This window comes from Drosophila willistoni (genome assembly GCF_018902025.1).
Source record: "Drosophila willistoni isolate 14030-0811.24 chromosome XR unlocalized genomic scaffold, UCI_dwil_1.1 Seg143, whole genome shotgun sequence".
Classification (NCBI taxonomy): Eukaryota; Metazoa; Arthropoda; class Insecta; order Diptera; family Drosophilidae; genus Drosophila; species Drosophila willistoni.
In genome coordinates this window covers 8,873,519-8,888,637 of record NW_025814056.1, presented here as the reverse complement: position 1 = coordinate 8,888,637, position 15,119 = coordinate 8,873,519, and the positions used below count along the sequence as shown (strand labels likewise).

General features: G+C 39.7%; 5 protein-coding genes across 9 annotated transcripts; 3 read left to right on the top strand and 2 right to left on the bottom strand.

The window, feature by feature from the left end:
* The first annotated feature begins 1,690 nt into the window (after positions 1-1,690).
* Positions 1,691-2,826, top strand: LOC6645461 (programmed cell death protein 5). Of its 2 annotated transcripts, XM_047011936.1 has the most exons (4): positions 1,691-1,800; positions 1,917-1,981; positions 2,149-2,269; positions 2,337-2,826. In XM_047011936.1, exons 2-4 carry the CDS (start codon positions 1,919-1,921, stop codon positions 2,558-2,560), a joined length of 408 nt encoding a protein of 135 aa, XP_046867892.1. In that variant the 5' UTR covers positions 1,691-1,800; positions 1,917-1,918; the 3' UTR covers positions 2,561-2,826. The 2 variants fall into 2 exon arrangements, with proteins under 2 accessions (XP_046867892.1, XP_002068376.1); XM_002068340.4 differs by lacking the exon at positions 1,691-1,800 and having other exon boundaries at positions 1,850-1,981.
* LOC6645460 (protein disulfide-isomerase TMX3) lies at positions 2,560-4,960 on the bottom strand. Its single transcript, XM_002068339.4, has 3 exons — positions 4,544-4,960; positions 3,606-4,468; positions 2,560-3,532 (listed from the first exon to the last, which is right to left on the bottom strand). The coding sequence occupies exons 1-3, from the start codon at positions 4,575-4,577 to the stop codon at positions 3,140-3,142; spliced, it is 1,290 nt and encodes a 429-aa protein (XP_002068375.1). The 5' UTR covers positions 4,578-4,960; the 3' UTR covers positions 2,560-3,139.
* Positions 4,961-5,069: 109 nt separating this feature from the next.
* On the top strand, positions 5,070-6,643 carry LOC6645459. Its single transcript, XM_002068338.4, has one exon. It carries the CDS (start codon positions 5,136-5,138, stop codon positions 6,567-6,569), a length of 1,434 nt encoding a protein of 477 aa, XP_002068374.1. The 5' UTR covers positions 5,070-5,135; the 3' UTR covers positions 6,570-6,643.
* LOC6645609 (60S ribosomal protein L10a-2) lies at positions 6,631-8,136 on the bottom strand. The gene is made up of 3 exons (XM_002068337.4): positions 8,055-8,136; positions 7,566-7,721; positions 6,631-7,220 (listed from the first exon to the last, which is right to left on the bottom strand). Exons 1-3 carry the CDS (start codon positions 8,057-8,059, stop codon positions 6,728-6,730), a joined length of 654 nt encoding a protein of 217 aa, XP_002068373.1. The 5' UTR covers positions 8,060-8,136; the 3' UTR covers positions 6,631-6,727.
* Positions 8,137-9,661: 1,525 nt separating this feature from the next.
* Positions 9,662-13,860, top strand: LOC6645608 (NADH-cytochrome b5 reductase 3). Of its 4 annotated transcripts, none has more exons than XM_047011830.1 (5): positions 9,662-9,732; positions 9,851-9,932; positions 11,595-12,248; positions 12,314-12,413; positions 13,001-13,294. In XM_047011830.1, the coding sequence occupies exons 2-5, from the start codon at positions 9,909-9,911 to the stop codon at positions 13,171-13,173; spliced, it is 951 nt and encodes a 316-aa protein (XP_046867786.1). In that variant the 5' UTR covers positions 9,662-9,732; positions 9,851-9,908; the 3' UTR covers positions 13,174-13,294. The 4 variants fall into 4 exon arrangements, with proteins under 4 accessions (XP_046867786.1, XP_002068372.1, XP_023033326.1 ...); XM_002068336.4 differs by lacking the exon at positions 13,001-13,294 and adding an exon at positions 13,403-13,860 and having other exon boundaries at positions 9,667-9,732; XM_023177558.2 differs by lacking the exons at positions 9,662-9,732; positions 9,851-9,932 and adding an exon at positions 10,819-11,006.
* The last annotated feature ends 1,259 nt before the right edge of the window (positions 13,861-15,119 follow it).

Here is a 15,119-nt window from a genome sequence, read left to right as displayed (position 1 = left end):
CAGATTATTGTGTGCCAGAGCGAGACACAATGCTTCGGTTCAGAGTTGGTTTTTACGCTGCGCGTTGCGCACAGCAAGACAGCGCCACGAAGACTAACTAAGAGAGAGCTCCCCAGTACAAATACAACTACTTGGTCATCGTAAATACAGTAGATGTTGGCTATAACCGACTTCAACTTACCAATCGATTCGTCATAGCAGAAACAAGTCTAGTAACAACCTTCGTAACAGCTGAAAACCGATTGAATTCAAAGTGTTAGTCAAACAAAAGGGTGGAAAAAATACAAAGATTAAAGCAAAAATAAATACAGTTGGACCCCGATTATCCGGGAAGGTTGGGACCAGAGCCATCACGGAAAATCGAAAAACCCGGCAAATCGCGAGCTAAATTTCCACGTATTTCGTACTTGAAATTTTATAAGTACATACGTATCTTTAAATCTATTCACAAACAAATGTTTTTTAGTTCTACAAACGTTTACTGATGGCCTTACAACCATTAAAAAAGAAATGCTACCAAAACCTAGAAATAATTATGTATGTATTGTAGTTTGTTTCAACTGTTTAGCTTTTAAATTTTCTTACATCAGTTTCTCCTGAATTGTATAAACTTGAACTTTATCTTGATCTGTTATATCAGAAGAATAAAAGTTTTCAAGAAAATGTAGCAAAGTGTTAGATGCATTTATGGCCTCTAGTAAAGACACTTTTGAAGCTGCTACTTCTACATCTGATTCTCGATCGCTTGTGTCATCATCGTTACCCTTAGTTATATGGACAATATCTTCGTCCGATCAAATGGCAAATGGAAGAATATTTTGATTACAGTCAAGATCATTATTTGTGAATTGGTCCGACATATTTATTATTGGGGTTAAAAAAATATGTGTATTATGATTAATTAAGCCATATTTCTGCCTTCTAGATAAGATTTTTCTTTTAAAAAACTTTTAAACTTGATATCGTGAAACTTGATGCTAGGTGATCGATCAACCTTCAAACTAGAGCTGAATTTATCAATATAGGTTAAAAAGCACTATCGAAAGTAGCACTATCGATAGTATCGATTTTTTGTTCTCAAAACATCGAAAATATCGAATAGTTTTCCAGCTCTACTTCAAACGCACACTGATCGGGGTAATCACGGTTAATAGTGACAATGAAACGAACTCAACTTCATCCCAGATAATAGGGATGTCCGGTTAATAGGAGCCCGGATAGTCGGGGTATAACTGTACATATATAAGTATCTGATGTAGCGAGTGTCCACTGTAACCAACTCGAACATCCAACAAAAGAGTGCAACATCCAAGAAAAGAGCAAAATAGTCGAAAAATACACTAAAAGAGATGCAAAGAGAGAGAGTGAGAGAGATAGAGCTTTAAAAGAGCTTTTATTGTCTTTTGTAAACATAACAACATAGCCGGCAACATCTCAAATATCCCAAGAGACGGATAGTTAGAAAGAGAGACATATATGCATAGAGAGAGAGAGGGAGAGAGAGAGAGCATTTGTTAACAAGTGAGTAAATACCACTTATGTATATTAGCCATATCCCGTCAGTATTGTCATTTGCGGCTTTTTGGCTTAGACAAGCTTTTCTCTTCTACAAAATGGAAACAAAATGAGCTTAGAGTAATCAGTCAAATCATTTTGAATTTTTAATTTATACATTATACACAAATTGAGACGCAACACAAAATTTTTTGGGCTCATTATTCTACGGAAGTAAATTTTTTTCAAAAATAAAAAATATAACGTTTTTTTACAGTCTGTTAAGTCGGAAGTACTTATTTACATGTGAGTGCATATCTACATACGTATCTACATTCTACAATTGGCATTGTGACCAATTAAAGTGACCAAACTAAATAAAGAAGAGTTCCTTAAAAATAAATTAAAATATAAATTTCTAGAAATGTCTGATGCTGATTTGGATGCCCTACGTGCCCAGCGAATGTCACAAATGCAGTCGCAATTTGTAAGTAAAACGATGTCACTTGGCAATTTCACAAGCATTGGTTGCAGGTGAACCATGTTAACCCTTGTGTGACTCATTCTTGAGCACTTTGTTGTTGTTCCGCCGGTTGACACCTGGTAGAGAAATGGTATGCCATCGATTAACCGGTATACTCTTGTTATTTTTAGGGCGGCGCTGGTGGAAGTGATGGCGACAAACAACAGGCCCAACAGGAGCAGATGCGCGCTCAGGAGGAGATGAAGCATTCAATACTGTCCCAAGTTCTCGACCAACAGGCACGTGCCCGCCGTAAGTCCTGAACCAAAAGACAAGAAAAATAGACAACATAATTAATTATTATATCCTTCATCTTTAGTTAACACATTGAAAGTCAGCAAACCGGAAAAGGCTCAAATGTTTGAGAACATGGTAATTCGCATGGCCCAAATGGGTCAGGTGCGCGGCAAACTGGATGATGCACAATTCGTTAGCATTTTGGAGAGTGTCAATGCCCAAATGCCACAGAGTAAATCCACCGTCAAGTACGATAGACGTCGTGCTGCCATCGATAGTGATGATGATGAGGATTATGGTTGCTGATTTTGGTTAATGTCCTGCCTTCCCGGCTATTACCTTCCAAGAGGTTATACCTAAGGTTTCTCACTGATGATATACCCATTTATTATTTTTATTAAATTAAACAAAGCCACTAAAACAATGCACACTCACATATACATACATAATTCGGAAGCCTTGTCAAGCCTCAAACCAATCTGGAGAAAGGCGCAACGAAATTTACATAAATATTATAAAATGTCTATAAAAAGTGTACAATGGAATACAGAGCTTGTGACTACTGAAACTAATATGAATCAATCTATTGCCGAAACCTCAGTGAATCTGCATAAGAAAGAGTGAGATAGCAGACAGGGTCGTATAGCAAATTAGAATGGAGTGCAATGTAAAGATTTCTTTACCAACCTATGTGGACACCTTTGAAATGAGGAATGGTTGTACTTTATGAAAGAAATATTTATTTTGTTCGTCAGCTATTACAATTTTTTTTTTGTATTGGTTGGGAGACTTATTTTCTTGATGGGGGTTAACATAAGACTAGATTGTTCCTTGGCTTAATGGGAAAAATTGCTCTAATATATCGACTACACCACTCTATACGCTTTACTCTTTCTTCTCGTGGCCTTCCTCTTCGGACTCTTCTTCGGTGACCAGACAATCGCCGCAGAAAATGGAATACATGATGAGTGAAAGGAAACCGAGGGGCAGTCCAAAGATGACAGTGGTCAGTACGGGATTGCCCTGCCACATGTCCTTTAAGGAGCGCCGCACCTCAAACAGGGCACGATTGAGACGCACAAAATAGGTATCACCGCCATAGGCAGTCGCGCTCTCATTGCTAATCGATTCCAAGAACAAATGCAAGGCCTGTGGGGTCATTTGCATTGGATCATCGTCCGGAATGTAATGATGTTGAGTTGTTGAATTTATAGCTATTAAATGTGGAGTGGGCAGTTGGTCGAGTATAATGGAATGAGCTATCGAAGGTTCACCGATCTGGAAAAATAAACAAAACATACGATTAGATTCCATTTCAACTACTTTTTTCTGGCATTAAAGAGAGACTTACCCAACCGAATTGGAATTGGTCATGATAGCGTGGTCGATGCTTCCTTATCACACCCTCAACCATATCACGGAATTCAAGCTCATGGCTTGCAATTTGTTGCAGTTTGTCCTCTTGCACCACAGCTACAACCAAATATTTTTTGGTCTTTAGCAACTGATGGATATTAAAGCGTGTGATTTTGGGGAATAGTACAAATCTCTCCACATTCACCCACTGGAAGATGGTCTCATTCACCTCAAGGGGATCCATCTCATGAGCAATATGACCATGTGGATAAAAATGATGTTGTTCCTCCTTGTAGACAATCACTGCCGGCAGCTTTTCGAAATCGAAATGCTGAGCGGCCACATCTTCACTTGTGGCATAGAAAAAGCCATGCTCCTGATATCCTTCGGCAGCGGCATAGTAAGTATCCCATACAACGCCCTCTTGCTGGCCCACAAACATAAAGAAAATCGTATGCGAACCCTTTAGCATGTCCACGCTTTCAGTTCGGGTGACCAATTGCACCGGTGGACCGGACATGCGCAGGGCATAGTCGACCAGTTCGTCTTTGCTACGATCTCCACTGTAGCTGTATTCCATATTGCCCTTTATAAACATTATGGTGGGATACACGCGTACTTTGAATTCTCTGGCCGCTGCCGGATATTTGGTACAATCTAAACGTCCCACTCGCACGTTAGTGGCATGTAGAGCCTGGGCCACCAGGGCAAATATTGGCTCTGTTTTCTTGCAATAACCACACCAGGGGGCATAGAACATGACCAGCCACTGACCCTCATGTCGGACATCAATGAAACGATCGCTCAGCTCCAACACTCTAGAGGATATCACTGGCGATCCCAATATCAAGAGCAATGCTAATTGGAAACAGATGGGGTGGGGCGCTTTAGCAGTCTGTCTAATCAATGTGATGACTAATCTGATGCACTTACCGCTCAGCAGGATCCAACTCCAAGTTGTTTTCATTGTGTGTCGCTTTATCTTTCTCTTCTGCACTTTGCTATTGCATGCTCCTTCAATGGAATCACACCGCAGCCAGCTCAGCCACAAGCTTAAGATCTACAGACGTGCATCAACATCAATGCTGTCTTAATTTAATTAAGTTTACTTTTCTTTTGGATACCCTCGATTGGGGAGTATCTGGTGAAGCCAGAGATGTATTTGCACCGGGAAGACGCCACTACTGCTTTGAAAAGCAGAGCTCAGACACAGATTGTGTTCAGCGCAAAGGATGCGTAATTACTCAGCATTTATGCGGCGGTCGCGTTCTATTGTTTAATTATGTTCAAATTAATTTAATTAAAATTGCAAATTTTTCCTTGTCTCTTCTTCTTCACAAAGCTAGCAAACTATCGACGGTACTATCGATAGTATCGATTGTTTTTTAACCGAGCGAATTCCCTATATACAAGGCGAATTTGCATTGCTTGGAGCGAATTCGCGTTTCGTTTGTTTCTTCTCTGTTGTTGTTTTTATTCTATTTTAAATTTACCAATTCTATTCTCTAAAAAACGAGATTACAAAATGGAAGAGGAAATCAACTTAGCCACCGCCGATTTAAGCGATGTTTTGGAGAAACTACAAACAAGTAAAACATCTGGAGATTTGAAGAGTCGCCAAGTAGAAGTGGCCCATTTGATAGAACTACACATTCAGCGTATAAAGCGGACCGTCATCATGGTCCGACCGAGAAGTCAGCAGCGTACCCGGAAGCGCTTCCGGATGCTGCGCACCTTCTTCATGCGGCAACTGATTGAGATGCAATCCAAATATATGCAAATGTATGCCATGTTGCGTTTGAAACAATTCCAGCTACAAACCGCAAGCCAGTGCACGAATGAGAAGAGCACGGAAAAAGTGCAGCAGGCCACAAAAGAATGTTCAACATCGGAAGCAGTGGATCAAATAGCAGTTAACGTACCCCGCCAACGTCAGTTCTTTGAACATCTAATGCCAAACTTCAGCGACAACGAGTTTCTTTCCAAGCTGCATGTCACGCGCAGCACTTTCCAGACCCTCTGCAGGCAATTGTCATCGACATTACGGTCGGCCGAAGATTTGCAGCCTCCGCCAATTGTCACCGCCAACAAATGTGTGGCCCTGGCTCTCTATTTTCTGGCCAGCGGTGAACGTATATCCCTGATAGCCGAACAATTTGCTCTGCCGCGGGCCAGAGCCATTAAATGCCTAAAGATCTTCTGCAACGCTGTCATGTCCGGCCTGGGCAAGGCATTGCGCCGTTTACCTCAGATGAAGGTAGATTGTGACAATGTGGCGGCTGGATTTCAACGGGAAAGCAATATGCCCGCTGCATTGATGGGTGTACTGGGGGTTTGTTCGATTCCCATTAGAGCCTCTGGCTATCTGCTGATGGAGTTCCTCCTCGATGATCGCATGCTCTTCCGTGAACTGCAACTGGGCAATGGCAATCGAGCGGCGACTTGTTCTCCGTTAGTGCCAAGTTTTGCCGTCATCCCAAATGCGTTGACATCTCTGCCTAAGCGTCAGATAAATGAACGACGTGTTCCCTCCTTTGTCTTAGCCCCCGGCGATCAGAATTATCCAATGCGTCCATGGCTGCTGCAGCGCTACCCTGAACCGGAAGCACCACATGAACATGACTTCAACGAAGTGGCCGACCATCTCTACGAGCTAAGCGATTCTGCTCTACATCGCTTCATGTCACGTTGGCATTTCCTTAGCCAGCCGCTGGATATTAGTTTCCAGACGGCGTCCTGCATCATTCAGGCGGCAGCTGTCCTACACAATCTCCTGGAAGAACTGAGCGAACCTCATTTGCCCGAGTGGGGCAGCAAGGTCAAAGTATCGCAATTTCGAGCAACACATCCAATGCAAAAACCGCCTTCAGATGGTGATGAAGATGACTCGGAACTTGTGGAACGAGCATTAGATGTCCGTGACTTTCTTGCAAGAACCATAAGTTCTACAGAAATTTAGGATTTGCCTGTTAGTTTAATTTAATTGTAAGGAAACTACTCGATAATAAAACGAACATAAATACATTAGAAAAATGTAGACTTGTTTATTTTTTTCCATCAAATGAATATAAAATACGAATTCCCACAATCATGATGGCATATCCATTTATAGATTTTTTAGTACAGACGCTGGGGTGGTCCCATGGAGGATTTGATGTGCAGGGAACGCACGTTCTGCCAGTTCTTCTTCAACAGCGAGACCAAGAAATTGATCGACAAGTTGACATTCTGGGCAAGTTCATCTTGTTTCATGCCCACATGACCGACGGCCACGGACAGACACAGAACCTTCTTCATTTGGAACTTGATGGTGGATTTAACCTCCTCAATTTTGCCCATCATCGATTCCTGATGCGACAGCAGACCAGGGAACTTGCCGGCCTTGTTAAGACCAGGACCCAAGAGACGGGGAATCTGCTTGATAAGCGATTCGGAAGCCAAGAAAGCATCATAGGATTTGGCCAATTTCTTAACCAACTTCTTGTTCTTGTTCAGCTTCTTGAGAGCCTCAGCATCCATGTACTCGACGTTGTTGGCCTTGGCTTCATCGCAATGCTGCTGATCACCAAGGATGCACACCTTCATCTTTGGGCGGGGAATGTGCTTCAACCTAGCGAAAATAACAGCAGAGGAAATGCAAAAATTAGATCTCAATTGCAAAGATGATCAAATGTAATAATACAGTGGGTTCAAACAAAAATAAAAAAAGAAAAACTAAGGAGATTCAGCTGGTAAAACTTACGGAGCCCTCGGCGGAGCCACAAACTGGGTTTAAATATTAAACTATTGGGCGGTTAACCACCACCAGCCAACCGTAAGGTAAGGGTGGGGAAACCTACTCATATTGTTTTTAAGACCCTGAGTGCAGGTCCGCCGAGAGTTGTCGGTTCTCGACTACCTAAAACTATCTGACCCACATGTCTCAAGTTTAGGTTTTTAATTCTATCCAACATACTTGACGGTGCCAGAGAAACGCTTGTCCTTTTGGGGATCGTAGTTCTTCAGGCCAATTTGGAGTTCCACTGTCTCCAAAAAGCCACGCTTCTTCTTAGCCGAAGCCTCCAACAGGCCGCTGACGCCCTCAAGGAGCGTGTCACGAGAAACTTTTGACCTGAAATTGAACAATGAAATTCCAAATTATTCACAATGTCTTGGAGAAAATATGTAGAATTGTTTAAAAATTGTGCAAACAATTGCAGCTTTCATAGTAGTTGCACATTTAAACACAAAAATTAGTTTTACTCTAGCAATCATTTCCAAACTGATATGGACATGGTTGTAGGTCACAAAAAGCTGGTTTTAGATTGCCAAATCCTTTAAATATTCCATTCATCAAATTTATTAACTCCATAGCCAGAGATTGGCGTTAAAATTTATTGATAAACGTTTAGGATTACTTAAATATTTTAAGATTTTTATTTCTTTATTTATTCTATCAACTCACGCCATGTCTACACCTTCCGAATGCCGTTTCACGAAAGAAAGAAGAAGATCTGGGAAAACATCGATATTATTATGGAATCGATGGGAATTTTTCGATGTCGATATATCGAATTTCGTTTAGCCAGTGGCTCTGTTGAATTTCAGCTTATTCCAGCCAGATCTGGCTGTTTTGGAAAAGACATTGCGGGAAAATTTTGAAAACAGCGGGCGGCGGGAATTCTAGCTTTTTTTAGCAAATTGAAATATATATTTTTTTAATTTTACTTTTTCTCAATTTGGTGAGTTGTTTCTATTGCATTTGACGATCATTTTGAGAAAAATATCAAAGCATTGAGCATAAAATCCTTAGAAGAAAAAAATCTAAGAGAATGAATTTTAGATTGCCGGACAACTTTAATATATTAAAACAATTTGATGCTATTTCTGTTGAAAACATCTTGAAAATCAAAAACAAAAGCATCACTCCGATCCTGGAGTATTTTAATACTCCCAATATTGACCAAATTGAACGTAAGTACTATGAAGTTAGGCAAGTACAATGGGAAAATGTCGACGACACGGTTAAGTTCTGGAATGAAGTACTAAAATACCGGGATTCTGGCGGAAACTGCAAATTTCATGAATTGGCTTTAGTTGCTCATTTTTAGCCAAGTGAATTTGGTTAAATCCAAAATTCGAAATAGGATTAGCGTTGATACGTTAAACGCTATATTAACCATAAGGTTTATATTTATTTATATATTTTTAAATTAGAAATTAGCTTATCTAAAATTTTAGGTATGGACTGCACCGAGAAAACAAATGCTGTTTTGATTACCAGCTACCGCCCAGCTGTCTAAATAAAATAGAACAGAGAGAATATTATACGAGCGATAAGAAAGATATTGAAAATCTAGTAAAAAATTCAATATTTAAAAATCTGATTTTTTTCGACTTTTTTCCCTGAAGATTCAGCTTTCTTTAGCTGTTTTCTTGAGTCGCCTAACAAAAAATGACATCACTGCTGATGAACATGTTGTCATGTCTGTCCAACATGCAACAAAAGAGCGCAGTTCATCCAAAAGAGTCCCCAACTTCGAACAAAAGAGTACAAATCGTGAAAAATAGTACCAACATCAGGTAAAGGAGTCAAACTCCGACCATCGAGTCGAGCAAAAGAGTCGAACTCCGACAAAGGAGTCAAACTCCGACCATCGAGTCGAGCAAAAGAGTCGAACTCCGACAAAGGAGTCGAACTCCGACCATCGAGTCGAGCAAAAGAGTCGAACTCCGACAAAGGAGTCGAACATGCAACAAAAGAGTACGTCCGTTGGCCAAAAGAGAACGACAAGAGATAGAAAGAGCACACATGGTCTGTTCTAGAGATGGGAAAACCATCGATGGCACCATCGATATTATCGATAGGCGATAAACCGATGAGAATTTTTCGATGTCGATATATCGACATATATCGTTGCAACATGCAACAAAAATAGTACCAACATCAGGTAAAGGAGTCGAACTCGAGCATGTTTAAAATTTGATCTGGCCATTTATTAAAAAACGGATGCTGCCAGACTCGGCAAAAAACTTCGAAATAAGAGAACCCGAATTCCAAACAAGTGAGAAAGAGAGGGCACTATTGCGTTTGCGTGGGGCTCATGGGGGAGTCAAACAAACATTTTGTTCGCCGTGTCTAGGTGCGTTTTTTTTTGTTTAATCTTTTGTATTTCTGATTAACAGAATTCTGCCAACTTAAGTGAATTTCGTGGAATTATATAATTAAAAAGAATTCATCATTGATTTTTTGATCTTCAGGCGGCAGGTGTAAGAGAAAGACAAATTCCAAGAATCTCCAACTTCTAGTCCCTGGAAGATGGCCCGTCTCGTTGAGAGCAATGTAAGTTACGAAATTTCAAAAGTGCATATTCTCATAATTTTTATGTAATTCCCTTTTTTTTTGTTGCCAATTTCATAATCATATAATTTTGAGTGTTGGAACTGGCACAACGATACGCCAGAGATTCTTTTTAAATGACGTCATTTGTCTATTTTATGCCAGCAGCCTGACAAATATACATAAAAATAAATATTACATGACATCTCAGTGGTTGATGGAGCCGGTTAGCAGGGCCTAGTCTCCACTTTGGGATGGGTCAGTGTCACGGACAAGTGGTTTTTATCTACCTAATTTGAAGGTCTTATTTAAAATGCAATTTGTGCATGCCGCACAATATTTAAAGCAGAAATGTGTAAACAAGCACTTTGGATTCATAAAAAACGAGTGGAATATAGTGCTCCAATCAGCTGTTTCCAGTTAGCTAAGTTTCTCTTACACAATAACTGCTGTCGCTTGCTTTCTCTCCCTCTCTTTATCATTCTGTCTTTATCTCTTTTACTGGTTTTTTTTCGCTTATCATCGTTAGTAAAAATAATAAAAGGCAAAAAAAAAAAACGATTTGTAATAAACCGGGTACTACAGTGGCTGTCTAAATATTACATACACAATTTAATTAACTGCGAGTAATTACTCCATTCGTTATCTACATACATGCATGTGTGTTGGTTAATAATACATATTCAATTTTCGATTAATATATGTTTAGTCACACGCACACTTGTTAAAATACTTGCCGATCTCAGTGTAACTCGCTTACTCGGCCTGACTCGGCATCTCTTTAGCTCTCTCACTCTCTCTCTCTCCCCCCAACACAGTGGGGCTAGCTACTACCTACCGAGCTCTCGCGGAGACTCCACGCGTCTACTTCATTTCAATTGGAAATCATGCGACTTAGCACACGGTTCGGTTAAATCAAACGTTTTCTGTGTTTTGTTTTTTTCGGTCTTTTTGGGGGAGTCGGTCAAGTTCATCAAGTGAGAGCGGCTGCAATTCAAATTAGAAATTAGTTTAACAAATTTGTAAATTAAATCAAACTAAAAAGCAAGTGTAAAACCTAAAATGACGGAATTTGATGTAAGTTAACAAGCCACCACTCTTCTTCTCTCTTTCTCTCTATTGCGCTGCAGGCCAGCTGACAATATGTTTATATTTCTGACGTCACTACATTTTTTTTAAAGATATTTTCGCAATATGCATACTTATTGTATATACATATGTATGTATTTATATTATTGTTTTTTTTTTTTGTTTGATACTACTCCAAAGTTGGACTGCAGTTTGAGGGTCAATGGGGCCAATGTGTATCGCTTAACCCTAATATATTGTGGGGCTTCAGCGAGTTAGCCAACTAAACCAAATGAGTTAAGTGTGGTGGATCGGGAGGGAGGGGGGTAGGACTGAGATAACGTATGATTTCATGTGTTTTTATTTTTTTTCCATTCTCAAATGGTTGTTTCCATTCAACCCTGCGACCTCTAATCAGTAGACGCAATTTTTGAATCACGTTAGACTATTTCGCATAATACTACATATTTTGATTGTGTAACAAATGTTTACAACTAATTGTAATATATGTACAGTTGAATCTAGCTAGCTTAACTTATATTTTCATAGTGTCCTTGATTACTGGCTAATAATCTTCTTTACTCTTTCATTGCTTAGTTCGTTCCCATTGCTGTGGGCGTGGTGGCCGTGGTAGCCGGTGCCCTGATTGTGCATTATTTCCTGAACAAAAAATCAACGAAACCCAGACGGGAACCCAATCGTACTGCCCGCCTACGTACTCTAGTCGATCCCAATGATAAATATCAATTGCCATTGATTGAAAAGGAGATACTCAGCCATGACACACGACGTTTTCGTTTTGGACTGCCATCTAAGCAGCATGTCCTGGGATTGCCTGTCGGCCAGCATATCCATTTGATAGCCACCATTGATAATGAGCTAGTTATACGTCCATATACCCCAATCTCGTCCGACGAAGATGTCGGCTATGTGGACTTGGTGGTTAAGGTCTATTTTAAGGATTCGCATCCCAAATTCCCAGCTGGCGGCAAGATGACACAGTTCTTGGAGCAAATGGAGATCGGACATAAGATCTCATTCCGTGGTCCATCCGGACGTCTGCAGTATCTGGGCAACGGCACGTTCTCCATAAAGAAATTGCGCAAGGATCCGCCCAAGCATGTGACAGCCAAACGTGTGAATATGATTGCCGGTGGTACGGGTATCACTCCCATGTTGCAGTTGGCCCGTGAGGTTCTTAAGCGCAGTGACAAGGATAAGACTGAATTGGCATTGCTTTTTGCCAATCAGGTGAGGATTCAATTCACAATTTAAGCTTAAATCAAAATCCATATTAATTATATATTTTTTTGCAGAGCGAAAAAGATATTCTCCTGCGTGCCGAATTGGATGAATTGGCACAGAAGCATCCTGATCAGTTTAAGGTTTGGTACACCGTTGATAAGGCAGCCGAAGGTGAGCTCCAGGAAATAATATGCGCAAATCACTCAAATCAGCGGACTCATCTATCATTGCATTTCGTTGTGTACACTTGTAGTCGGTGTTTAGCCCACATTTGGGATAATCAATTGAAAAATCGTTAAAAAATACCTATTCAAGAAGAAAAACATAAAAGAATCATATCGCACAGTTAGTGAATCGATTAAATATCGGGGCCATAACACGTTTGAATATTTTAATGTGGGCACTCCAACACAATTAAGAAGTGTCATTCTCAAAAATTGCTTAATATACTTTCAATTTCTTTACTTCACTATCTTTCTGGGTCACTTAATTCCACAAGTACGATAAATCTAATCAAAAAAAAAAAAACACTCACCCCGATTTCCTAGACCAAGCATAATATTTCGTCTTTCACATTTGTCATTTCGTCGTCTCATATGTAGTTGCGAATCACAAAGCATGATGTTACACAATATGTTTAAAACCAAAACAAAAAAGCCATCTATTATGTTAAGAATTTGTTTGTGTCTGCCTCCCTTCGCCACATGCTGCTGCTGCCATCAAACGGATGCCGCGTACGGCGCATGCGCGCTTCTTAGCCTGGTCCTACAACACTGGCCATGTTAACGATGAGATGATGCGCGAGCATCTCTATCCGCCCGATGCGGATACATTATGTCTGCTATGTGGTCCGCCGCCTATGGTCAACTACACATGTATACCGGGTCTGGAACGATTGGGCCATCGGTCGGATCAGCGGTTTAGCTATTAATGTGATTCTTCTCGTCCCACCCCCCACTCAAAATCCATCAGCCAGACAGCATAGCTAGTCATTCTAGTTTAAGCCATACTACTAACTAAACAACTGCAAAACATTGGGAGTGATAACGCGCACGCGTACAGGTCTTAAAGCCTTTTGGACCCCAATATTATATACCTTGAAAAGTGAAGCATTTTATACTAATTCCCGATTGTGTGTTGTCTCTTTTCTATATATACAGGCTGGGCTTATAGCGTTGGCTTTATCAATGACGAAATGATTGGCGCCCATTTACTTCCGGCCAGCGATGATACGATCGTTCTGCTTTGCGGACCACCACCCATGATCAACTTTGCCTGCAATCCGGCTCTGGATAAACTTGGCTATCATCCGGACACACGATTCGCATACTAAACTTAACAGACAGAAGAATGAAGTTAATCCCAGCCACAGCGATTTTTTTTTTTCAATGTTGTTATTTTTTTGGAGAAAGAATTTGCATTTCTGTTTTATAATATATCATTTTCATTATTATACGTAAAAGAAAAATGCTCGATCCACTGATAAAGTATCCAAGAATACTCATTCTTACACACACTACTGATCAGGGATATGTGTGGCTGCCTGTGTGTTTGTGTATGTGTGTGTGCGGTTGTGTGTTGGGCTTTCAATGTGAGGAATAAAGTAATGCCAACATTATTTTGCAGGCCATTATTGTTGTTTGTTTGCTTTTATTTTCTACCAATTATATAGATAAATAAAATAAAAAGTCTCTAAAAGAGAAATATCAATTTACATGTATTTAATTTTCATTCATTGGCAATTTGTTGTCGTTGAACTTTAAGCTGACCCCCCTTCACAACGATTTCGAATTGACAATTCATACTAATTTAGTATACATACTCATGTAGATCATTTGTTCCAAAGGTTTGCGTTAGGGACGAGAGACATTTGTCTGGTCCCAGCCAAAATTCAATCATAAGAGTTAGCTTCTCAAGATGTCATTCAAATCAAAGGAAGATTTTCCAATAAATCGTTAAGAATGAGATAATGACACATTTTCATACCCAAAAAATGTCAAGAGTACTTGAAAATATAATTTTTTCGAAACGAGCCAAATTATGGGCCAGGTTTTTTTTTTTGATTGATGACTAGGTCAAGTGTAAAACGAAATATATCATTTGAATGACTTAGCAACGTAGCAAGATATATACATACATACACATATGTATGTAGGTATATTTAAAAACACTTTTCATAAAATAAAACAAGTGGCTTCCATTTGAGCCACTTAAATAAAACTGTTTAAAAATATAAAATTTATGCCAAAAGCAACAAAAACTTTATAATTATTAAAGTTTCCTCTTCCTACAAGTAATTTCCCTGGCAAAATTTATAAAAACATTTAGTTTTTAAGTCATATAAAGACCAAGAAATAATTTGGCAAGCTGCCTTTTTATTGAAATTTTGAGTGATAGATCGGAAGTCTACGACGTTTTCAAAGTTTGTGTAAAACCAAAGCCTAAAGCGTTCCAAAAGTAGGCCCATACGTCGGTTCATTTCAGTTAATTTCCATTAAGTTACCAATTTTACTCCATAGCTGGTATAGATAAATATATGCAGATTATTAATATTATTATTATCAGTATGGGATATAGTTGAATGCAAACTACCAAATCTAACTATATTTTACAAGCACTGGCAACAATGGCCTTTGGCTTAGACCAAACCTACATCCATACACTAGCCTGGGATTCGAACCTGGATCCTCGTTGTTCAGTTGTTTAAATGACTGGGCCACTGGGAGAACTCATCTACTGAGGATTGCATATGCGGATGCATATTAGTTGAACATTTTGACTCCACACAAACATCAAATGACCAAAAAAAAAAAAAAAAAAAAAAAAAAACTGGATGGCCCATATGCAGAACCTGCTTTCTACGGCCAGGCATTCTCT

Coding starts and splice junctions, on each gene's coding strand:
- LOC6645461 (XM_047011936.1), top strand. CDS start 1,919: ATGTCTGATGCTGATTTGGATGCCCTACGTGCCCAGCGAATGTCACAA. Junction 1,982..2,148: donor CACAAATGCAGTCGCAATTT/GTAAGTAAAACG, acceptor TGTTATTTTTAG/GGCGGCGCTGGTGGAAGTGA. Junction 2,270..2,336: donor CCAACAGGCACGTGCCCGCC/GTAAGTCCTGAA, acceptor CTTCATCTTTAG/TTAACACATTGAAAGTCAGC.
- LOC6645460 (XM_002068339.4), bottom strand. CDS start 4,577: ATGAAAACAACTTGGAGTTGGATCCTGCTGAGCG. Junction 4,469..4,543: donor GAGTTGGATCCTGCTGAGCG/GTAAGTGCATCA, acceptor GTTTCCAATTAG/CATTGCTCTTGATATTGGGA. Junction 3,533..3,605: donor ACCAATTCCAATTCGGTTGG/GTAAGTCTCTCT, acceptor TTATTTTTCCAG/ATCGGTGAACCTTCGATAGC.
- LOC6645459 (XM_002068338.4), top strand. CDS start 5,136: ATGGAAGAGGAAATCAACTTAGCCACCGCCGATTTAAGCGATGTTTTG.
- LOC6645609 (XM_002068337.4), bottom strand. Junction 7,221..7,565: donor CGTTTCTCTGGCACCGTCAA/GTATGTTGGATA, acceptor TATTTTCGCTAG/GTTGAAGCACATTCCCCGCC.
- LOC6645608 (XM_002068336.4), top strand. CDS start 9,909: ATGGCCCGTCTCGTTGAGAGCAAT. Junction 9,933..11,594: donor CCCGTCTCGTTGAGAGCAAT/GTAAGTTACGAA, acceptor TTCATTGCTTAG/TTCGTTCCCATTGCTGTGGG. Junction 12,249..12,313: donor CATTGCTTTTTGCCAATCAG/GTGAGGATTCAA, acceptor ATTTTTTTGCAG/AGCGAAAAAGATATTCTCCT.